Here is a 24,782-nt window from a genome sequence, read left to right as displayed (position 1 = left end):
ATGTTTTGGTCTACAACATAAAATTAGGGCTGTCAGCGTTAACGCGTTAATCGCGATGCGATTAAGGGCCGACGCAGTGCGATTCATTTTTTTTTAATCGCATTAATCGCATGTCGGCATGCGATTCATTTATTTTACACTTCACTCGGCTTTGCGTCGTGCCTAACGGCTACTATTTTGACCCTTTGGCGCTGCTGTACTTCTTCATAACACATCTTCTGCTGCAGAATGCAGGCAGGCTGCTGGCATGGAGAAAGACGGCAGCAACACACTTCTGAATGGCGCTTTTCTTTTAAAAAAACTCCCAGACGGCTCAGTAGACAAGTCGAAAGTCATATGCACATTGTGTAAAGCCGAATTAAAATATCACTGAAGCACGTCAAGCTTGAGCTACCACCTACGGAGCTAAGCATATTAACGTGACGCAGTTTGATGCTAGCGGGCTCAGGCAAAGCACTATTTTGGAGAGTGCTACTTGCCGACCTGTGGATGAAACCAAATCCAAAAAATTACTACCGCTCTTGCAAAATGGGTGGCAACTAACTGCAGACCTGTCAGCATCGTAGAGGACTCGAGTCTTAAAGACGTACTACGGTTGGCATGTTCTGACCCGTCTTATACACTGCCATCGAGGGGGACAGTCGTTTTCACGCATACGCAGCCTGTATGACACGGAGAAAGCAGCCCAACTGGAACTGCTGCCAAGTGCAAACGCTGTCTCATTAACCGGTGATCACTGGACGTCAGTGAGTAATCACAATTACTTAGGAGTTACTAAACACTATATTGACTGTGGCTGGGCTTTGCACTCGTTTGCCTTAATGGTGGTTGTTAGTGTTACATCTCAGTCAATTGTTCTCAATCCTTGTTAAAAATGTAAAGGTTAAATGTCCTGCTGTGGCATCTGGTTTTTGGACCATTTTGTTTGTACCGTATAAGCAAAGTGTTAGTGTTACATCTCAGTTAGGTTAGGTACTTGTAGGAATTGTGCAATAATGACAGATTCAAACATTTGTTTACAGTAAATAAATAATAGTCAAGTTCATAAAGTCACTTTCTTTGCATTCATTTGATTCCCAATCAAGATACACTGGTAAGAATTGCTTTCCATTGTTATTATGTACTTAAAAACTTTGTTCTGAAATGCAAAATAATAGAATTTTAGTTGTGATAAAACATGCAATTAATCGCGATTAACTATAGAACTTCAGCGATTAATCGCGATTAAAATTTTTTAATCGTTTGACAGCCCTACATAAAATACATCAACCCCAATCGTGAATTATGAGCTTGAACGTGTCTAAAAAAAAAGGCAGTTGCTAACAAGTGGCTAACTGAGACTTCAAACGTCATCTCTCCGAACTCGCGAAATCCGTTGGAAGCCAGTGGGGCATGCGACCGTGGTGTAGTGCGTTTATAGCCTAAGGTTACCTTTTCACTTCTGGCATTTACATTTACTCTTCACAAATCATAAAAGTGGTGTTTATTTGTGAAGATTATTTTTCTGAACAAAATGTGCAAGCAATTTATCAGAGCATCCGTAAAGACAAAACTATTACATTTACAGAACTGATTTTAAATGATTTTAACAAAACTATGTCTTTAGCAATGTGTTTCTTCTTCAAATTTAGCCTCCGATATGATTTACGGTAATAATTGAATTAACCTACAGGGAACACACACAATCAGCAATTCAAAGGATGGTTATCCTTTTTTTAATTTGTTTTTATGTGTAAAATTGCTGAGGAGCAGATACAGTCGAACAATACTAACAATTAGACGATGTGAGCAGATACAATACATACACAGGAACATACAGTACATAAAAAACAATCACATAGACAATCATTCTGCACCCAGAGTAAAGCATAACAAAAAAATAACTGTAGGGAATTAAGTGTAACAAAAATAGTACCTAGTAGCAAAAAAACATGTTTTTTTATATGATGCAGTAACATTGATTATTGGTTATATTTCATGGCTTGCTGGCACGTTTTCATCACAGGAGTAAGGAGAAGTATTGACCTTTAATGTAGCTGTTGGGAGCCTTATCATATTGGCATTGGATATAAAGACTTTCCATTCACAATGCAAAGTTCATGCAATGATTGATTATTGTCACCACATAGCAAAGCAAAAGAGAAAATCTTTCTTGAGAAGATGCAGGTTTTCACGTATGTCTTCAGGAGTTAAGTCAGGCTTGTTCGGTTTTAACCCTGACATAAAAAAGGAGAAAAGTCACTGACATGTAAAAAAAAAAACATCTCGATATGTGTCTAATGGAGCAATTATACAATTCTGTTCAAGTCAATCAATTAATTAATCTAGTGGTTGATTAAATTAAAAATATGAAGCACATTTACCTTGTTTTGTCCAAAGCCAACAGTGGGGGAGGGTTTGGTGTATTTGGAATCTGTGAACAGTGAATAAAAGAGAGTCAGTCTCAAACAGCTCAAAGATAATAAAACAGCAGTATAACAGCTTGGCTTACTGTTTTCTGTCTGCAGGTGTTGTGCCTGAAGGCAGCACCAACAGCAGCATAGGTTACCCCTAACATTACAGACTCAACCTACTTATTTGTTTGTATTATTCTTTTCCACTAATTTGTATTAAATACCTTTTTGTCTTTGCCATTGAGGTCAATCTGTGACAGAACAAACACAAAAAATGATGAACTGATATCAGCACTGCAATCAACACAATAACTCAGCCAATGGTATCAGCCTCTTCAATGATGAGTATCTACTGTTTTTTAAAATATACATTCTGGGGATATTTACTTTCATATTGTAACTTAAAAAGAAAAACTATAAAATCAAAGAAATTTTGTTTTACCCTTCCTATGCTTGAACATGCACCCGGCCTCAACCTGCAGTTGGATGCTTGTCGTTTATTTCTTTGTCTTCTCCTTTCTCTTTCATGCACACTTACTCCCTCCAGCTATAACAAAATCAGGAGAAATTAGATTTAGAGTTTTTTTGTCTACAGCTCTAATGTGTACTTTTATTCAAAGTCACTGGTATACATCTGTGCTGTGACTCCAAAATGCCAATACAAACCGAAAAAATCCTTGTGTTTCACAGCTCGCTTGCAGCAATATGTTTGACATTTAGACTGAAACAGTCCTGCGAGAAAACACAATTTGAATCAAAGATTTTGCAGCTCCTGCATGGATCTTCTTACCAGATCAGGAGAATCTTGTTGTCGTTGATCAACAGGCACCAGAGCGGCTGCATCAGCAGACGTAAAGGATGTGATGAGCAGGAAAACCTGCAGACCCAACAGGACCAGCAGCACACTTTTGTACATGGCTAATGAACTGAAGAGTTTGAAATACACAGATCTTTATATACTCACTGCTGACTAATCATTTCCATGAGGCAGTTAAAAGGGTGTGTGCACATGCAGCATTCACGCCCTGAAATCTCTGCTTCCTTTTGTTTCAAATCCTCTGGAAAATTTTCAAGGAAGGTAACGCTTGGGAATTTTGCAACATTAACCCACACCCTAACCTGCCAGCCCAATTGGAACAAAAGCTGTCTTTTGATGCTCAGCCTGAACAACAGGTTTGATATTTGACATAAATATGAGGAAACACTGTTAAAATGCAAGATAACCCATTCACACGCACCTGTACCACCTGTACACTATTTGAAATGGTTAAGTCCAATTTAACCTTGACTTTGTTTATGTGAGTGATATCTCTGCTTCTTTCAATCATTGCATGTATCCATGAAATTGTTATTTTGTATTTTCCCACTGCAGTCTTGGACATTTTCCTGAAATATCTTGTTCTTTAGCTGCCAAATGCTCCACTATGTTCAACTGGGGTCTGTCTGCTGTTTCCAGACCAGAAACATGACTCCAAATGAATGTTACCCATCTCTCTCCTGATTGATCACTGTTTGTCTGTAGGTCATATTGTCGTATTTTTTTTTCACAGTTTCGCCCGTTGTCACATGAAAATTGGTTCTTTTTTTTCACCTGATGAACCTCTTCAATATCTAATTTACTGTGATAAGGGAAGATTTGAACTTAAGGAAAATATATATTTACCTATAAGTTAGTACCTTGTTCACTCTTTGCATCCGAAAAAGGGAAATACTTTTGAAATGTCCTTAGTAAATAAAACACTAGCAGTGTGGTATGGAAAAATCTGATTTTGAGATAGTGGACCAAATGTGCATTTAGCAGCAAGCAAAAAAACTGAAGGGTGTTTTATTATTAATTAGTAATAAAATAATGCAATGTTGTCCACTGCTGATGTTCCCTTGAGCAAATAAGCAACCCTAGTTGCTCTAGTGCTTCTTTGTGACTGCCAGTGCCACTAACATACGGTGGTCAATACAGGGCACCTCTCAGTGTAAATGAGGGGAATCGTGCCTCTGTTAATAGAAAAGCTTCTTCTGTGTTGTGATGCTTGTCAGAAAGACATTCTTACGTAAAAGCAGTGTGATAATGGAAGCTGAAGAGATGATACACTCCATGTGGACTTTTACACCAACCACATTACTTTGCAACAAAGCACACAAAGTAAACTATTTCTGTAAAAAAATAAAATGGCTCCATCTTGCGGTCACATTATGCAGCACTTGGAATATCAGATCATAACAAGTAGATTGCCTCTTTAAAAAGTAGTATTAGTTTAGTATCACAAAAGACTAAAGTACCTAAATCATTTTTGTTTTAACTACTACATTTATTTTAATGATATCAAACCGTTTAATCAAGTTTTTGTCATTGAACAGCTAAACTAGATATAATATGCAACATGTTTAAATTTGTTTTGCAATTGTACATTTTCTTAGTTAGATCAGACAATTGAAACCGCTCTCTTTTCTACAGTAAATCTAAGGCTACAGCCAGCAAAAGGTTAGGCGATATAACATTTAAATTAGTGAGCTTTAGGAGTGCTGGTAGGTGAGACAGGCTAGATACTGTATGTGAATAAGTGTATTTATATAACTAACTATTTATTTAATCTGACGATCCCCAAATGTCATCATCTGCTTCTTTAATTGATAACTGATTTATACACGTGTTAAGGATAGAGCAGATGCAAATATTTCTAATTTTAAGAGATGGATACAGTGTCAAACAAACCCTGTACCATGAACATAATACATCCGTGGGCATTCACAAGCACTACAATACAACTTTTTGTCTTAGAAAATTACATTGAAAATAGATGACATATGCAACCTTTGTGCAGAAAATCATTTGTGCGGTATATTACTGCGATATCTGGAACCAATACGGACAAAGAGGAAGTTATAACAGGATGTCTGCCATGCTGCATTAGGCTACTGTCAGCATGATGCAAGTCACACTTAAAGGGATACTTCACCGATTTAGCATTAAGCTTTGTATCAGCAGAAACACGGTAGTATTTTTGAATGACCGTGCTTCCCTCCCTCATGTCCCCCTGAGAGGAGAGATCTCTGTATTGTGGGTCTGGAAAAAGTTATACTGATGATTGCAAAAATCGTCGTTTTACGTCATCGGTATAAATTTTTCCAGAGGCAATGGACTACAGCCAGTACTTCCGCATAGCCCATAGGGGGTTGGACTGTCGGCTTTTTCCGGAGATTGCCGAGGTAAAAACGAGTGTCAGCCATCTTGAATCATCGCTTCTCAGCAGAAACAGATTTATTCATCCCGAAGGAAATTTTAGAACAACAATTATGTGCATTCAAACTACCGCACACATGTACCACGGGATACATTGCTAGCCGGTAAGGGGACATCCTCAGCGGAAAGTGGGACGAGGGTAGGATTTGGAGCTAGGTGGAAAGCTAACGCTAGCCGGCCACCTGTGCCAGGCTTCACCTTCTACGGAGACCAGCACATCAGCCTGCGTTGTTGCTCGATGCCGCTAACCGGTAAGGGGGTATCCTCAGCGGTGAAACGCGGAGGATGTCCCTAGCTCATACTCCTAGCTCGTATGAGCTAGGTGGAAAGCTAACGCTAGCCGGCCACCTGTCCCATCAATCTCTTTGGACAACAAACTGGACTACATCCAACTTCAACGAAACTCCCAACGCAAGTTCAAAGACTGCTGTGTTTTTGTTGTTGTGGAAACATGGCTGAACAACAGTGCTGCTCTGTCACCGGGTAAGACTAGCTAGTGGAGGTGGGCTTTTTTAACACGGACTGTTGCAGAAATGGGGTGCTAACTGCTAACCGCTGGTGGAGTTTGTGACTGTTAGATGAGACCATTCTACATTCCACGCAAATTTACGGCTGTGTTTATACTCTGTTTACAGCCTACCAATCGCTAATGCTAGTATGTGTTAGCTGAACTTTACGGAGCATATAATGTGTTTCGTATGTCGTTTTTATATATTTCAATTGTGTAACCACTTGAGCCACGGTGAAACGTTGTTTCGTGTATATGGTTGAAATGACAATAAAACACAGTTGAATTGAGTTGACCGTCTCACTGTCTGTAAACGGTAGGCGTGGCTTGGGAGTGGACTCAGAGCAGCAAAGCAAGTGCATTCTGGGATTTGGTGTCTTTCATCCACATGAGCCAAAAACACATTTCCTGGCTTTTCTCGGCCTAGAAGGCACCAATTTCAATTTTTTTTTCACATTTATGCTACATAAGTGACCCAATTTAAAGATAAATTCAGCTTTCCAGCGGTGAAATATCCCTTTAAAGGTGCAGTAAGTGATGCTGTGCAACGATTGTTGATATTTGAACTCAACTGCCAAACAAATACAACTCCCCCCCTTCAGAAGCTCCGCCCCCCAAGTTCACAGTTAGATAACTACTGGCACAGTCTCATGATGCCTCACCCTCTATCATCAACTGTTGCCGCCTGTTGCCAATTGGCTGGAATATTGTTTTGTGGCTCATGCACTCCTTTCTGTTTATTTTCCATTAACAGAGCCAAGGGCCCGTTTCAGGAAGGAGGTTTAGCAAATTCTGAGTCTAACCCTGAACTCTGAGTTGATTTACCCTGAGATGGGAAATTCTGAGTTTTCGGTTCCAGAACAGCTGATTTGAGTTGGTTCAATCAACTCAGAGTAGGTTCACTCAGAGTTAAGCGCATGCACCACCACTATAAAAAGCATGAATGGAGCCATGATACTACGATTCACCATGGCAACAACCACAAAGAAATGGTGTATTTAGCCCCTCTGCAACACGGCTGCTGCTGCAAAAGAGAGAGAATTGGCGTGGGAGAAAAATTCTGCTCGAGCTGTGTGGGTTCCAATATAATATAATATAGTTTTAATTTAATATTTAATCACAAGTATAACCTAATATTACTGGTGAAAACTGGTGGACGCTAGCGATATGAGGACAGATAAAGTTATGTACATTTATGATGGACTGTGAAGAAAAACAATACCGCTCAAATAGATATCTGGAAATGAAAATACATCTATAGTTGGGGCCTCAATATCATCTCCCGACATATGTTTAACTCTCTGTTATAGGCCTACAGCTTCTTCATCACCGTCGACAACAGGACATGCCATGTTTGAGAAAAAAAACATTTTATATTCTGCCTAACAGAGTTAATAAACCAACACTGTTTTTGTATTCATGCAGATAACAAACTGCGCTAAAATGTGCCTGATACAGACTGAGTGAATGAATGAGGAAATGAAAGAGCGCTGTGTCAGAGGGAGGAGACTGAGAGAAACTCGAGGTTTCTTGAAGAAAACCTGCTCCCGACCAGGTTAGGTTCACAGACTCAGTTACCATAGTAACTGGCTGGAGTTACCTCTCTCTCAGGTTTGATTAACCTCTCTTTCTGAAACGGAAAACCCAGAGTTTCCCTCATCTCAGGGTTAACAAACTCAGAGTTTTCACTAAACCTGCTTTCTGAAACGGACCCTTAGGGCTGTGTATTAACAACAGATTTATTTTTCATCACACAGAAAATAGAGAGCTAGGTGACCGTGAGGAGATAGTCACTGAATTTGACAAAAAGTGTATTGGATTAACATCACTTACTATACCTTAATGATTATAGACTAAGCATTAGCCTATAATTAGGTCAATTAGACAATTAGCCTAACGTTGACAAACAGAAATATTGTTACTATTACATTACATGTCATTTAGCTGATGCTTTTTATCCAAAGCGACTTACAATTACATATGTCAGAGGTCGCATGCCTCTGGAGCAACAATGGGTTAAGTGTCTTGCTCAGGGACACATTGGTAAATGTGTTGACGAAATGTACCTGTGCAAAACTGAAAAGTGGTCGATATTGTGGAAAATATGCCTATTTGGTAAGAGGATCGATGTCACACATGAAACTAGAGCCAGTCAAAAGTTAGCTTAGCAGAAAGACTTAAAACGGGGAAACAGCTAGCCTGACTCTGTCTAAACTAAGCGGGGGGTTGCACTGGCCAGTTGTGATTATTGGGATTATTGTAACCCCCCCTGTAAATTATGCCTATGCCGGGATTGCTCTGGTGCTGCCGAAAATTTCGCCGGATTTCACTAATTTCAGCCGGATGTCCATTTCTCTATGTGTTGTAATTTTAAACTCCGGTGGATTTATGAGGACTATGGTTAACTGCTCCTCAGATCTCTGCAAGGTAAATCCAGACAGCTAGCTAGACTATCCGTCCAATCTGAGTTTTCTGTAGCACGACTAAAACAACTTTTGAACGTACACGTGTTCCACCAAAACAAGTTCGTTCCTGATGCTATTTTGCAGCGGCACCAAAGCTCAGCTCGGCGCTTAGCACCGCCCAAGACAATTGTGATTGGTTTAAAGAAATGCCAATAAACCAGAGCACGTTTTTTTCCCATCCTGGAATGCTTTGTGGACTAGCCAGACCCTCCTCTGCAGCGCTGTGGAGGAAGTTCTGGCAAAGCGAGACTACTTACCAGCTAACCTGACACGCCAGATGGTTTGTTAAAGCTATGGTGTGTAATTTCTGTCGCCAGTTCTGTCAGTTGCTAGTAACATTTATCACGTCAAATGAAGGAGGGCACGGAGGAATAAAAAAAACATGATGGTAATTATCTTGTAAGTGATGATTGAGAGGGGTTACTTTTGTATTAGTTTATGCATTATTTTTTGAGGAAAGCGCTGCATATTATACCTTTAAGATCACTGTTGTTATAATTAGATGCTTTTTAGATGAGTGATAACTGTTGTAAGACATGAACAAATGTTGCACCAAAAACCACTTTTATGGAACAATAATGAGAAAGCATCACAGCAATTGAGCAATGTAAAGAAATAAAAACAAGATATAACAACCTCCATCTCTCATCAACTTCTAATTTTTATTATGTTGTAATATGTCCAAAAACTCCACCCATTAGTCAGTCCCTCCAGAAAAACGTGATTATGCGATAGCATAATTCAATGCATAATCAGCCAAAGTCCGCATATTTATGCGGGTGCCGCATTTTTTCAAATATGGCGCACTTTCGCCACATAAATTGCAGATTTCCGCGCAAAATATGCAGGACTTGCATGATTTCATAATCCTCGCATTTTCGTTGCAAAAAAGTCACATATATCTTAGCAGAAAGTTGAAAAATGTTGCGTTTTCTTCATACAAGAGCAGCCATTTTCCCCTGTTGCAATGGGAACGTTATGAAGTGACGTAATTACGCGACGTGAACATCATCGAAAAGCTGCAAACCCCGCGATGAAGCCATTATGAAACTACAGTTTTTGCAAGTTCCCGCAATTCCATCGCATAAAATTGCATAAATATCTCGCATATTCCATCGCATTTTTTAAGAAAACGTGCCGCATAATCAAGGATTTTTGCCCGCAACAATCACAAAAGGATCTTTCTGGAAGGATTGATTAGCAGTGAAAAAGATGATTTGCATGATTTCTTAAACATATGGTTTCACCCGTCTTTTACCTGCAAATGCCAAATGTAGAGTTACTCTAAGTGGAACAAATCTCAGGATAGTAACAGCTGTATCATATATGTTGTCAGGTTTAGACTACTATAACACTTAGTGAAGGGTCAGGAAAAAATTGTGGTTTTGGTTAAAGGAATAATTAGACATTTTGGGAAATACGCTAATTAGTTTTTTTGTTGGTATCAATCTAACTCTCAAAAAGAAAACGAATAAGAGTTTTTCCCAAAATGTCAAACTTTTACTTAAAATGTTAAAGTAGGGTAGAGGAGTGTCCTGCCTCATGCATCAAGTTATTGTTTATTTTGTCAAATTGTTAAGAAATACGTATATATTTAACATATCACTATCAATCACTGAATCTATTACCACCACGCCCATCCCTCTGTCCATCCATCCTTCTGAAAGAATTCCTCTGGTCTGCACAAACAAAGAGTGAGACACAAAGAAAGAAGTTACACAAAATGGCTTCTCAACTGACATTTGCTAAGCCCCAGCCCCATTACTTACTGTTGCTACGCTGTCTTGTTGGCCCGTCCATTTTTATTTTTTCCAAACCCTGCTGATTGATAGCACAAATGATCTTTCTCTCTAGTCACTATTTTAATGTATATTTTGTCTTTTAATCAAGCATGCTGAGTATATATGTGTGTTCACATGAGGAATAATCTCTTACCTGGTGGGAGGAGAAGGAGAAGGAGGACGAGGAGGGGTCTGTAATAGAGATAGTTATAAAATGTACAGCAGTAGAACAGTTCAAAGAATTATATTTCTGAATTAACAAATAACAACCCAGCAGTTTTCAGAACTATTATTGATACAACTTGCTCAGCCTTTCAATTATGAGCAAAATTAAAATGTTCTGACAGTGATGATCTTTTGCAACTGTTTATTGAGATGCAGATTCTGAGAGATTTAGTAACCTAATTGTAAAAATAGAAAGGAATAACAACAAGGTAACAAGTTGTTATTAAAAGGGACTTAGAAATAAATAACACTGTAAGTACTTTTTAGGTTACTAAGTATTTAATAATTACATGGTACAGTAAAGGCAAAAAAAAGGGAAAATGGGGTGATAGTGTCAATATTGCAATGAAATTATTTGTGGTTTCATTTATTTAAAACAATGATATACCTTAAAACATATTTTGTAAAAAGATTTATAAATACAGTACATGCACTTGTAATTGTACAAAACAGAGAACAGGGAAGACAGGTGTGCTTTTACCTTAGCGTCAGCTATAAAACAGTATGTATGTTTTTAAAATGCTGGGAGAGCAATGTTGTGATGATTCATCCATCTGGTGATCTAAACTGATTCTAAACTCCTCTGAGAAAACAATTTACATAGTTTGGCTACTTAGTACTTTCATGCAACCCTGTCTCCTAGAAAATGCATTAAAACACATCTTATTTGCAATAGTATACGTTTTGAAGGAAACGTAATGCTGGTCAGATTAAATTTTTCTATTAATACTATACAATACAATTAACGTATCTGACAAGTCGCAAAAATGTTACAGCTGAATAGCAGTGAAATGTTCAATGACCAACATTTCTGATATTGTAAAAAGAATGGTGACAACATGATTGTTACATTTTATATGGTATATGGTATATATATATAGCCTACTATATGTAGATGCAAGACCAATCCACACACATATGCACAATTTAAACTGGTTTGTTTAACCACAAGACTAATTTAACCATGATATATCTGCTTCCTTCCTGCACTCCCTACTTGGAAATTCCGTGATCATATCATGCCAGCAGGTTTACAGAGAAATTAACTTTTGTGCTTCCAGTCAGATAGAGCTCATGATATTTTACAACCTCTCAGTTAGACAATATTGTGTTGAAATATTTGATGAAACCAACCTATCTTGCACAGAAGTGTTTATACAGTATATCCAAAGACCACTGAAACTTCCTCATCAACCTGATCAGAAAAAAAACTTTTTGGGGCTTAAAAAGGTTAAGGTCTCTAGTACTACCTAGTTTAGTCATTCATTAAATATTGTTGCACTGTTAAAACTTAAGAAATTAGATTAGCAGCAAAAACTGCTTCAATTCAATATCAATATCTGTGTCTGTCAGATTGTATCTGGCCATGAAAGTTTATGTTTTGATATGCCTGGTTTGTTAGATGTATATCAAAATATCAACATACGTATAGAACAAGAGGTAAATGAAAGAATATGTGTTTTAGTCATTTGTGTTAACATTATTACCATTACTCTTCTGAATACGCATACGCAGTGTTTCTTACGAAATAAAGAATAAAGTGTGTACACACACACACACACACACACACACACACACACACACACACACACACACACACACACACACACACAATGTTTTGAAATCAACTAACAAGAAAGTTAACTAACCAGAAATATGAGTGCTATTTCATGTCTGGCAATTCTGTCCTGTCTGTCTAAAATAAATAAATTCTTTATTTGCCAAGGACATTTTTACATATACGAGGACTGTATCTTCTGCATTTAGCACATCCTAACTATTTAGGAGCAGTGGACAGCCATAGTCCGTCGTCCAGGGACCAACAGTTGTAATGCCAGTACCTTTGTTAAGGGTAATGCAAGTGTTACCTAGCATGTCACACAAAAGGACTAAAAGTTCTTCAAGAATATGCAAAACAACCACAAAGAGATGAAAAACAACTGTTGTGTGATTTGTAGTCATTTTGTGTCTGAATGTCTTGCTGCTATGCAGGAGGGGTCAAGGGCCCACATGTCTGTGCTCCCACATGTCTATGCTCAGGGGCCCAACTAAATTATAAAGAAACATTTATTATCAACCATTGGACAAAATGAACAGACAATACAGAGTAGCAGATTATCTGGGCACTGTGAGAGACCAGAAATTGAAAAAGACATTGCTCATAGACTCATTCTCATCATCTAGACTAGTCAGCACAGACAAACTTGGCAACCCAAAGAAAAACCACTTCCTTCTACACTGCAGTCTGTGTAAAGACAAAATACCCAAGCCCTTTACCAACACTGAAATCCCAAGAATTTGACCCACTCTCAGACGTAAAAAAGAGAGAGAAATATTGCATTGGGAGCAGCAAAATATCTCAGAGCACGTCATCACCATTGCATTCAACTGCTGACTATCATGTAATCATATGTATTCTTTTATCAACTTTATTTGTTTTAAATATGTATTTCTTTTTGTCAGTATGTTAAATATGTAACATACATAACAGTATGTGTATATACATATATATAAAATGTGTATAAATAATATAAATGCAGTAAAAGTAGTAACTATAGGCAGCAGTCAGATAAATGTAGTGAAAAGTACAATATCTCCTTCTGAAATGTAGTAGAGTATAAGTAAAACAAGTTGCAAGTAAATGTAGCCTACTACTTAGTTACATTCCACCACTATACTGTATTTATGACTAACTTTCCTCGTCAGTTCAAATTGTAATTCTCCACCTGGCCACTAGTTGCTAGCAGCATTTGTCGTCTTTGGCAGTCCCCACGTGCACACCTGCTCCTCATTATCCAATCAGACTCCAGCTTTCTCCAGACTCCTCTACCGGCGGTCTGTCCGTAGCTCTCCAGCATCACCAGCAACTACTCGACATGTGAGGCTGCTTTGTGTTACAAATTCTTACAGTTATTTATGGAAGTTATTGTAATACAGTGACAACTATAAATTAAGATTTAAAATTAATTATTGCACACACGTAAGACAAATATGTCCCAGAAATTCAACGTATTTTCCGTTAGAAGTCTCTTTAAAGATAACTCCTTCGCACTCCTAATCAGAATCCGCCTGTAAGTAGTATAGGCCTAATAATTTTCTCTCTCACTTGTTAACACAAACTTTCATCACTTCCATCTGGTCTAATTCCTTGTTCCCAGCAGAGAAACACCCGGTTCAGGCTTTATCCTGTTTTTCTCTCAGAAACCGGGACAGGCTGCACGGATCAGACCTGCAGCGGTGAAACTTCTCCTTAACCAAAGAAAGAGGAAAGATTGTACAAGCGTCTTGGAGACTTTATATTTTAATATTTCTTTTGGCGACAGCTCACAGAGGTTAATTCACACGAGGAGTAAACGGGTAGCATCGTGTTTTCCCCCTTCTGTGTGGCCGTGAATGTTCACCGGTGGTCAGTTTTCCCCAGCCAGAACAACAGACTCAGAGATCGGTGAGTTTTTATGAATTTTGTGTGATTTTGTTTTTTAAACACTTTAAAATATATATATGTATGTATGTATGTATACTGAATGTTGTCAGTAGCCTGCACTAAAATCATGATCACTAGAATATTTGATCATTGTGTCTGTGATGATCACTCATGAGGAAAGTCGCCTTTAATTCTGGTATTTATTCCAAAATCCAATGCATTAAAAGTGCATTAAGTACGTGTGGTTAATGTTACGATAACAGTATTGCTTGGACTGGCATGTTGGCAAATAAATGAATCTTAAACAGCTCTCCTCTACAGCTGAACTCCACATCCACAGGGATTCACTGGAGACACCCTGATCTGCTGTCATGTTGGCTTCAATCACAGAAAGGGTTGGCCTCAACCTTATGTCTGACAGAGAGAGATTTCATCCTCAGGAATGCTAATACCTAAGGCTAAAACCCAAATCCTGCTCGGTGTTAATACCCCTGATTTACTTGTGTAAGTGGCTTGAGTTTGAAGTGCTTATGGACACAGTTATGTACTCTAATGTTAACCAGTTTTTTTTTATCTGTATGAGCTGCCAGGTTAGCGTTTATGCAGCAGATGTTATTTTAATTCATACAGCAGACAGTCTGTGGGACTCTATCCATGTTTACTTATTCCACAAAATGTTAATGTACCTGTACTACCTTACAAAGTGAAATAAATTTTTTTATTTTTTTTATTAAAGGTTTAGTTCATGATAAAAGAATGTACACAGTTGACAGTTTATTAGGTACACCCAGCTAAAACTAATGCAGTTGAATACAACAAGACATCCGACCTTCATGATGTTGATAATTTTCAGTTTTTGCTGAAACTGTTTCAGAGAAGTGTTGACTTCACTTCATGATTATTTTAGAGGATGTAGTTTGTGGTGTCGTTGAAATGTATTGCCACCCAGTCACATCCACAGCTGGTAACAGGTGAAATCCCATTTTGTTTAAGAGCCAGTAACTGATGGAGATGTCCCTGTTAATAACACCTCTAGGCAGTTAAAATCTGTCTACACAGAAGAAATTTAAATGATTGAGTTTATTTATATAACATCATTCAAAGTGCTTTTACAAACCTCATAAAGCACAAGAGAACATGCATTATGCACTTGTATTGTTCAGCATCATAAACCATTATTAACAGTGGTGGAAGAAGTAATCAAATCTTTTACTTTTACCCTCATTTAATTTTACACTGCATTTAAATTTTAATCTATGCATTAAAATGTACTACATTAATGTTGCACCTGGTAAAGTTGGCTTATATTTTGATTATGTGAACTGCTGGGTTGCTTGTGAATTTCACCAATATAACCCCAACTCTAATCAATAGTCTTATCTTCATCCATAATAATACATCATTTATTTGATTATATTGTGTTTTGATTAATCTTAATCTGCAAAGTAATGGTATTCAATCATGTGTGGTAGTAGAGTAGAAAGAGCAGAAATGGAAATACTTAAAGTACAGTCCTTGAGTAAATATTCTTTCCACCACTGATTATTAACACTACTCCGTGCACAGGTCTAGCTTATTAGTTTACTTTGGCGTTTGTTTTTTCTTGATGTATATTTTTCTCTTTTATAGATGATAACAACAAGCTGACTGATTGGTCAGAGGGGTTGAATGGCAGCCAGAGTTGTGTCAGCGATGGGCAGGAAGATAGATCTGTCGGGGCTAAAGGACAACGAGGCGGAGCATGTGCTGCAAGTGGTGCAGAGGGACATGAGGCTACGAAAGAAGGAGGAGGAACGCCTCAGGTTAGTTCTGACCTCCATGGAGACTTTTAACACGTAAAACAGGCAAGTGTATATTTACTAGTTATGGTCAGTGGTGGAGGAAGTCTTCAGACAACCACAAGTAAACGTCCTGCGTTAACTTAAAAGTGCAAGAGTATTAATATATGAATGTATCACCATTGACCTCTCTGTGGTAATCCCCACCCAGACTGCTAGGAACTTGGGTCTGACACTCAACTCTCCCTTACTGCAACAAACCGATCGTGTAGATACATGCTGCACAACATCAGGAGGAAACGTCCTTTTCTAACGCAGAATGCGGCTCAGGTTCTAGTTTAGTCCCCTCAGCTCTATTGAGCATTTTAGTGTCTTTTAGTCAGCCCTCAATTTTACTGCTTTGGTTCAGTTTCACTGCTCTGTGTTGTTTTGAGTGGAAGCAGGCAGCGTTTTTTTTTTTATGAAAATACTCTAAAAAGCCAAGGTATGCTACCTGCTCGGCATCAAACAGCAGAGAGACGTCGTTAGACACCAGCTGGTAAACATAGTGGAGCATTTAACAGCTAAAGGGACAGATATTTCCCTCAGTTGGTAGTTACAAGACAGAGTTAATTGAAGTAAATATTGGACTTATATCACTTACATCAGGTGGACACAAACAACTCCACATGAATGATAATGTTGCTACATATCTGCTGGATGTGTCAATAGGAATTTGTTGGCTAACAATCCTGTATACTGTACTAATGTTCTAAGCTCGAGGCGCTGCCCCCACTGTGTCCTAAAAAATAAAAAATACTTGCCAAGGTTTAAAGTGTAAACTTTTGTTGGCATTCTAAACCTACTAAACCTGCAATAATGGATTTTTCTTTGGCCACTTGAGAGCAGCTGCAACTGCATCAACATTATTATTCCTTTTGGAGTCGTGTGAGAGACGAACCAAAACATTAAACTTATGGAGAGGACAGCTAAACAATAAGCTGAAACTCTATAAAGCTCTGCAAAGCTGTGGGGAGCTGCAGATTCAGATGACAATTCTCAGTTCATCACTATATCCGATCTTTATCACATTGTCATTTGATGCATTGTAGTTTATTGTTGATTTCAGCCGCTTTTTAATTTTGTTTGTAATTGTATATGCGATATACATTCACATTGTGTGGGGTTCAGTGTGCATTCGAGATGTTGTTTCTCATCCTGCCTCTCTACACTGGGCAGGAAGTGACCGCCCTTTCCTGTTGTAGTCAGATTGGCTTCCTCAAAACTTGTACCCAGCCTTCAGAGCCCAAACACAGCATGTTTGAACACAAAGACAGAATAATGCTAATTGGGTGGGTTTGAACTGAGTCTGTCTGTCCGTCCTATGACTTGCTCCTCATGCTTTATTCCCTCACACAACATTGTTCCTCTGTGTTGTTGAGGTGCTCTCAATAATGCTCTGTGGTAAAATAACAGAATTAGTTAAAGGTATTCTGCGGGGTTTTAGACCTCCAGTAGGGCTATGGATATCTTTTTTTTTTTTCTTCTATTAGTAAGTCCTGCTTTTGTTTAGCTTGTGTCCGCCTACGGCGATTCACATGCATGCACACATGGGTGATGTGATGCACACTGCACATCCCTGCCAGTGGTCCCACAATACTCCACTGACCTACATATGGCACTAATGAGCCAAGAAACACCGCAATATGCCTTTTTAAAGGAGAACTCCGGGCAATTTTTACGTTAATCTTGATCGCTATACCTATGTGAGTGCGGTCTATAGCAAAAAAAAAAACAAGCCGAATTGATGCTAGCAACATGAAGCTTCTGCAGCTAATGCCGAAAGCTCCTACTTGGCTAAAACGGCAGTTATGGAGGCATAATATAAAGAGTGCCTTTGTGCCTCTTAACAGACACAAAATGCAATTAAAATGTCTGTGCAACATGAACAGGGCCCTTGCATGACAACAAGATGCCTTTAGCAACTTGGCCATTGTTGAAATTCACCTACCCTGTTAGCTGCTAGCTGCCGTCTGGGATGAGTGAGTGTGTCCAGCCATGCTTCGGTAATAATCATCACGCAGCAGTTCCGTGTGTATTTGTAACACACATCCATTTTGTGTGTGATCCATCTGGTGTTGGTGAGTAGGAGTCTTGTCAGTGTCGATCGTTGTGGTTTCCTTAGCCGGGCTAGTAGGCCGGTCGGCGTCCCTGCTTCTGCTTCCTCCCCGCCCTCCTGGCTTCACGCGGCTGACAACAATCCAACGAGCGCCCGCTGGTCTGGTGGATGTCTTCCAGAAGTTGTGAACAACTCCGATCTTCACTCTTCACACACTACGCTCCTCGAACCTGCACACTGTTATTTACCTTTTTCATGCTACAACTGAATTCCCACGGGACTTCAGCGCGAGACTACGGCTAGCCGTCTAAAACACTATTTTACTGTACAGGGCACAAACATAATTTGGTCCGTTTCCATGTAGTTACATAGTCACTAATATGGTCATAACGACTACAGTGCTCAATTACCTATTTGAGGGTGAAATGTAATACCATTTTTCACCGCGAAAGCTTGAACGGTCTTCTGGAAGACATCCACCATCCTTTGACCTCTGTGATACTGTAATTCTTTTTCTTTGTTGATATGAACCTGCAACAAGTCAAAATCTATTGAGCAGTCAGTACTGTTACAGTAACAAATGGAAAGCACGTTAGGGCCGTACAATTTGTTCATTGTACAGTATACAGCCTACAATGCCCTGTACTACAGTATACAATACTAAAAGGGACAAAAATCAAAGAAGTAAACATGTGATCAATGTGCTTATTCTTGTCTTTGGGCTGGGTCAAGCCAGAGCACTTTGTCGACATCACAAGCAATATTGTCCCTCCTGAGGCAACGGGGGAAGAAGCCTCTTGTGTGCCGTATCCAGCCCTGACACCTCACATACACTCGTCCTCGTCCTCTCACATCGTTTCTTCTATCCATTCTCAGACTTTCTCCTTCCCACCTTCAACAACCTGTTTGCTGTCTGAACTGGCTTATGTTGGTTGTGTCACATCATTTGAAACAAGTGAAATCAACTTTGAGTGGTTGTGTTCAATCAATGACGTGTTCTCTAGTTGTATTTGATTGTTGCCACTTGTGTTTACCAGTATGGATGACATGTGCATTAGAGTGCAGATTATGTTTTAGAGTTTTGCTGAAAAGTCTAAGTGAGATCTGCACATTGTGTTTTACCATGTGAAATGGTTTAAGGTATTGACAACAGACTGCACGATTAGCTAAATGAGTGCAGGCAACTGAGAACTTTGTTCAGCCAATGAGTTTTAGTGTTTCAGCAATTGAGAAAAACTGTAACAGGGTTGTCGATCTCTAAATGTTTTAACTTCTCTCTCTCTCTCTCCACGTACCGAGCTCCACCTGATCTTCTAAGAACGGTGATGCTGTTATCGAGTATTGATTGGTCAGTAGACGGTTCTTTTACACCAGTTGATCTCTAATCTCCAATATAACCTGCTCCCGACCAAGTTAGGTGTTCAGCATAAGTTACTACGGCGATTGAACCCGGTAACAACTAATCCACCGTCGTGATACAGAAAACCCTGTGTTGAACCTGAAGTTACCTCGTTAACGCCAAATCTTGCCTCATAGTACAGGCCTCTGGGGGGTGAAAATGCCTTGTTGATGCTAGAGGTCAGAGGAGAATGGGCCGAGTGATTCAAGCTGATAGAAGATCAACTTTGACTCAAATAACCACTTGTTACAACCGAGGTATGCAGCAAAGCATTTGTGAAGCCACAGCACGCACAACCTTGAGGCGGATGGGCTACACCAGCAGAAGACCCCACCGGGTACCACTCATCTCCACTAAAAATAGAAAAATGAGGCTACAATTTGCACAAGCTCACCAAAATTGGACAGTTGCCTGGTCTGAGTCTCGATTTCTGTTGAGACATTCAGATGGTAGAGTCAGAATTTGGCGTAAACAGAATTGAGAACATGGATCCGTCATGCCTTGTTACCACTGGGCAGGCTGGTGGTGGTGTAATGGTGTGAGGGATCCCTTTCGCCTTCAGAACTGCAGTAATTCTTTGTGTCATTGATTCAACAAGGTGCTGGAAGCATTCTTTAGAAATTTTGCCCCATATTGATAGGATAGGGTCAAACACGGTATTAGTATGGTGTTCCTAGTAATTCTTTAGATGAGTGTATAATACTAATAGTGGACTAAATGGTACAATTTTGCTTCTGAAATGTACAGGAGTAGAAGTACCTCATTGTATGAGTTAGGTGACCCTTTTTAACTGGAAGGTTTCTGGTTAAATTTCCATGTAACATTACGCAAAGCGATTAAGTGGTGAGCTTTCTACTTTCTCTAACTTCAAGTGTGGCGAGCAACGTGCTTACTTACCTAATCTTGTTGTTTACTGTTTACCAGATATGACTAGACTTATGCTGACATTTTTATTCACATTCATACTAATGTCTTTTAACCTGCTGAATGATGTCAAACACATTGACACCACATCCCCTCTTCAGCAGAAGTACATTGACACATTAGATCACGTTCAGTTTTCCGATATCACAAATCCCTCATGTCATGCAGGTTGGGCACTGCTCCCTGTAAGTGGACTCTGACTTCATGCATCCTGCTTTTCAATTTCTTTCACTGACACCCTCTGAGATGAAATCCAGTGGCCTCTCTGTATGTCAAACATGAGTGATAGGCAGGGTAGTTGAAGATTAAAAGGAAATACAGATAAGTGATGAATACAGTGTTGGAATGTACTCTTTTGTGGTTGCAGTTGCACAAGAAGGCCTCCCTTCTTTTCATGCAGACAAACTGTCACTGTTGACTCAGAGCTCGTCTGGGCTGAATCTTGCATCACTGAACACAATCTTGTAAAGGTCTCTACGAAAGATAACTGAAATATGACATTTATTTTGTTTAATAACATCTATGTATGTACGTTGTATGTTTGTAATGGCAGCAGCATGGGGGGCTGGCTCAAGCAAAATGTTCCACATTGTGGAACAATAAAGTTATTTGTAAGTGAACTGCTAGATAAAATGTGTTAGGTCTGAATCTGAGTTTTGTTCTGTAGAACAGTGTAACTACTGTAGATACAGTAGTACCCATCAGTGTATTTCATCAGATTCATGTACCAGCCAACAGGTGGAGTGTTGAGCAGAAAAAGGCTTTTAAACTGCAGTAAACATTCTGTAGTTATTATAACAATATTAATCAACCGTCTTGCATGTACATATTTAACATAATCTATGTTCACGGTTTCAAGTAATCTATTGTAATGCTGTTTAAATTGTGAAGAGAGAGATTTCACTTGCGTATCCAGTTTCTGATAAACCAACTGCGAGATAGTTACCAGTTTATTAGGTGCACCGAGCTAAAACCAATGCGTTCCAACACAACAGTCCTGCAATAAATCCCACCTCCATAAAGGATATAATGTTCAGTTTGTTTTAGCAAGGTGTTTATTCACCTGTGTCATCCTTTTGGTGGATGAAGTTTGTGGTGCAATTGAACTGAATTGTGTTTTACAGAGGTGTGTGTTGTGTTTTTTTTTTTTTTTTTTTTTTATATTTTGTCCACCCGGTTTTTTTTTATTTTTTTTATGAGAGAATACTTGAATTTAAGAATATATGTATGTGTATATTCAGTAACAATTGCTGGTGGTGCTAGTCTTTCTCAGAATCAGGAAACATCAAGCACAACATGACTCACACAGTACACAGCAAAAACATACATGTCGCATTGAAATGTTTCTATGGTCAGACTCTCTACTTTTTATTTCTGCTTTTTAACCTCGTGTCCTTTTAATGGTCCCATTTTGTAAAAAGTTTCCATGTCTCTGAGAGGAAACGCTAACAGCACCACAATCTACAGAATCAACACCTCTCTAAAAATGTTTTAACAAAAACTGAACGTTAAAACCTTCATGATGGTAGGGTTTATTGTTTTATTGGACTGAATCAGTTTCAGCTAGGTGTATATAATACACTTTCAACTCAGTGTATATACAGTATAAGCTTTGTAGTGTTGGATGCAGGAAATGTCTACTAGATTCAGCAGGAGACTGGCTGTATTCTGAGTATGAATTAGTCATAAAATGTGGTAATCGATGTGGCACAAACGTCAGAATTGTTTCTCGTTAAGTCTTTCAGCAGAAAAAGAAGTTCTCAGGAAAAAGCCACAGGAGCTGGGGCCACTGCACCTGATGATTTGGGGGATTCACACACACACACACACACACACACACACACACACACACACACACAAATCCTTTGCAATTAAGTATCTATACTCAGCAAAAAAAGAAATGTCCTCTCACTTTGAACTGCTTTTATTTTCAGCCAACTTAACATGCGTAAAACTTTGTATTAACATTAAAAAAGTGTCCCTGAACAAAGGATGGTCAAAATCAAAAGTTACAGGGAAGACTTCCTCCTCCCTCATGTGGTACCCTTCCTGCAGGCTCATCCTGACATGACCCTCCAGCATGATAATGCCACCAACCATACTGCTCGTTCTGTGCGCGATTTCCTGCAAGACAGGAAAGTTATTGTTCTGCCAGGGCCAGCGAAGAGCCTGGATCTCAATCCCAGCACGTCTGGGACCTGTTGGATCAGAGGGTAAGGGCGAGAACCATGCCCCCCCAGAAATGTCCAGGAACTTGCAGGTGCCTTGGTGGAAGAGTGGGGTAACCTCTCACAACAAGAACTGGCAAACCTGGTGCAGTCCGTGAGGAGGAGATGCACTGCAGTACTTAATGCAGCTGGTGGCCACACCAGATACGGACTGTGACTTTTGATTTTGACCATCCTCTGTTCAGCATATCGTAGTGTTTTTTGTTTTTTTAATGCAAACAAGATGATTAAAAATGGCATGATAAACCAACCTCTATCATTTTTTTTATTTTCAGTGGGTTTGATTGGATTTAAAAAAAAATTTATTAAAGAATTTTTATTTCAGAATTTCCCTTTTCAAGTCTCATAGTATTACTTTTTGTGACCAGTCCAACCCTTAACAATGATGAAATAATAAAAATAATTTTGAGTAATTAAATTATTAAATGTATTGGTTCTGTATTTTATCTGATATGCATATTTCAGTCACATTTATTTGACATATTTATCATAGTTTACACAATCCTGTCTTGTATTATATCATATTTACTACTTGTAATTGTGGTGGGTTTTTTTTGGGTTGCCATTTCACTCTTTAATTAGTAATTAAACGTAAGGCCTATTCATGAAATTGGAAGCAAAGTTATTTACTTGCTGACTGCAGGAGACCCCACATCGGCCTCAGTACATAATACTGTGGTAAATAATGTTATTGGATCTGAGTCATATGTCTGATACAATATTCAAAGGAATTCTTGAAAGATTTGGAGAAAAACCCTTATATAAATACTTTTACAAGGATTAAAACCTGACATAATTGTAATAGGATTTAACTGATCAACAAGACAAAATACAGAGGGTGGATGTCTGGCCAAAATTAATTTCAGCCACTAGTCATCGAAATAATCTAATTCCATTTTACTTATCCTCTGCAAGCGATTTTTCTTTCATTAAAACATAGTTCTTGTCTTGGGGCGCCCTGGTAGCTCACCTGGTTGAGCGTGCACTCCATGTACAAAGGCTCAGTCCTTATTGCAGCGGCCCGGGGTTCGTTTCCAACCTGCAGTCCATTGCGGCATGTCATTCCTGCTCTCTCCTCCCTTTCATGTCTTCATGACACTTTCACCTGACAATATTCTTCCTAAAAGGAAAAAAAAACGATCCCTGTTGAAATCTTTAAAGGGATACTTCACCGATTAGCATTAAGCTTTGTATCAGTAGAAACCCGGTAGTATTTTTGCATGACCGTACTTTCCCCCCTCATGTCCCCCTGAGACGAGAGTTCTCTGTATTGTGGGTCGGGAAAAAAGCCTCTGACGCAAAAATTGTCATTTAGCGTCATCGGAGGCATTTTTGCCCAGAGGCTATGGACTACAGCCAGTTAGTTCTGCATGTTTTCAACCCGCCCATAGGGGGTGGGACTGTCACTACCGATGCGAGTCAAGTGTCAGCCATCGTGGAGCTATGCTAAACGGGCTCTCTGTTTTCAGCAGCAAACTTTTACAACAATTATGTGCATTCAAACTACCGCACATGTGTACCACCGGGATACATTGGTACAGACCGGAGAATATGCAGGAAACTTTATTACAGATGGAATACTCTACACTACGCGAGCTTCGCCTGCTACAGAGACCACCACCTCAGCCCGCGGTGTCGCTAGATGCCATTAACAGGGGAAAGGGACCTCGAAAGCAGTGTGCAGGAGTTCGAGCTAGGTGGAAAGCTAACGCTAGCCGGCCACCTGTCCCATCCATCCTGTTTGCAAGTGTCCGCTTTTAGTCAATTATCGTTGTCAATTAGACAACAAACTGGACTACATCCAACTTAAATGAAACTCCCAACGCGAGTTCAGAGACTGCTGTGTTTTTGTGGAAACATGGCTGAACAACAATGTACCGGACTCCGCTATCTAGCTACCAGGCATGCTAGCCTTCAGAGCAGATAGAGATGCTGTCTGTTGCCGGCTAAGACTCGTGGAGGTGTGCTGTGTTAACACGGATTGGTGCAGAAATGGGGTGCTTGTATCCAACTACTGCTCACCGCAGGTGGAGTTTGTGACTGTTAAATGCCGACCATTCTACACAAATTCACGGCTGTGGTTATACTCTGTTTACATCCAACCAAACACTAATGCTACCAATGTGTTAGCTGAACTTTACGGCGCCTATAATGTGTGTGTGCTAAATGTAGCCTGTTTCGTATGTCGTTTTTATAAAATGTCGTTTTTATATATTTTGAATGTGTAACACCACTTGAGCCACGGTGAAATGTTGTTTCGTTAATAAAACACACTTGACTTGAACCAAGTTCACACAAGTCTGTAACCGGTAGGCGTGGCT

General features: G+C 39.3%; 2 protein-coding genes across 7 annotated transcripts in view; one reads left to right on the top strand and one right to left on the bottom strand.

The window, feature by feature from the left end:
• Positions 1-1,687: 1,687 nt before the first annotated feature.
• Positions 1,688-3,355, bottom strand: LOC144526599 (uncharacterized). 2 transcript variants are annotated; one of them, XM_078264163.1, is made up of 5 exons: positions 3,184-3,341; positions 2,836-2,940; positions 2,618-2,644; positions 2,364-2,413; positions 1,688-2,216 (listed from the first exon to the last, which is right to left on the bottom strand). In XM_078264163.1, exons 1-5 carry the CDS (start codon positions 3,307-3,309, stop codon positions 2,195-2,197), a joined length of 330 nt encoding a protein of 109 aa, XP_078120289.1. In that variant the 5' UTR covers positions 3,310-3,341; the 3' UTR covers positions 1,688-2,194. The 2 variants fall into 2 exon arrangements, with proteins under 2 accessions (XP_078120289.1, XP_078120290.1); XM_078264164.1 differs by lacking the exon at positions 2,836-2,940 and having other exon boundaries at positions 3,184-3,355.
• Positions 3,356-13,741: 10,386 nt separating this feature from the next.
• myripa (myosin VIIA and Rab interacting protein a) overlaps positions 13,742-24,782 on the top strand; it is a 42,577-nt gene continuing 31,536 nt past the window's right edge. For 2 of the 5 annotated variants that reach the window (XM_078264161.1, XM_078264160.1), the window contains exons 1-3: positions 13,742-14,055; positions 14,356-14,538; positions 15,664-15,836. In XM_078264161.1, coding sequence (XP_078120287.1) covers positions 15,703-15,836 — 134 coding nt within the window. In that variant the 5' untranslated portion in view covers positions 13,742-14,055; positions 14,356-14,538; positions 15,664-15,702. Of the gene's footprint in view, positions 14,056-14,342; positions 14,539-15,663; positions 15,837-24,782 lie in introns of all 5 variants that reach the window. The other 3 variants (XM_078264156.1, XM_078264158.1, XM_078264159.1) reach the window with 3 other exon arrangements.

This window comes from Sander vitreus, chromosome 12, assembly GCF_031162955.1.
Source record: "Sander vitreus isolate 19-12246 chromosome 12, sanVit1, whole genome shotgun sequence".
Taxonomy (NCBI): Eukaryota; Metazoa; Chordata; class Actinopteri; order Perciformes; family Percidae; genus Sander; species Sander vitreus.
The sequence above is the reverse complement of the archived record's forward strand: the minus strand, read 5'-3'. Positions and strand labels throughout refer to the sequence as shown.

Bases quoted from the DNA above. Each gene is read 5' to 3' on its own strand.
- LOC144526599 (XM_078264163.1), bottom strand. From the start codon at position 3,309: ATGTACAAAAGTGTGCTGCTGGTCCTGTTGGGTCTGCAGGTTTTCCTG. The intron at 2,941-3,183 runs GTAAGAAGATCC...ATTTTGTTATAG, and splicing joins AACAAGATTCTCCTGATCTG to CTGGAGGGAGTAAGTGTGCA. The intron at 2,217-2,363 runs GTAAATGTGCTT...TTTTTATGTCAG, and splicing joins TTGGCTTTGGACAAAACAAG to GGTTAAAACCGAACAAGCCT.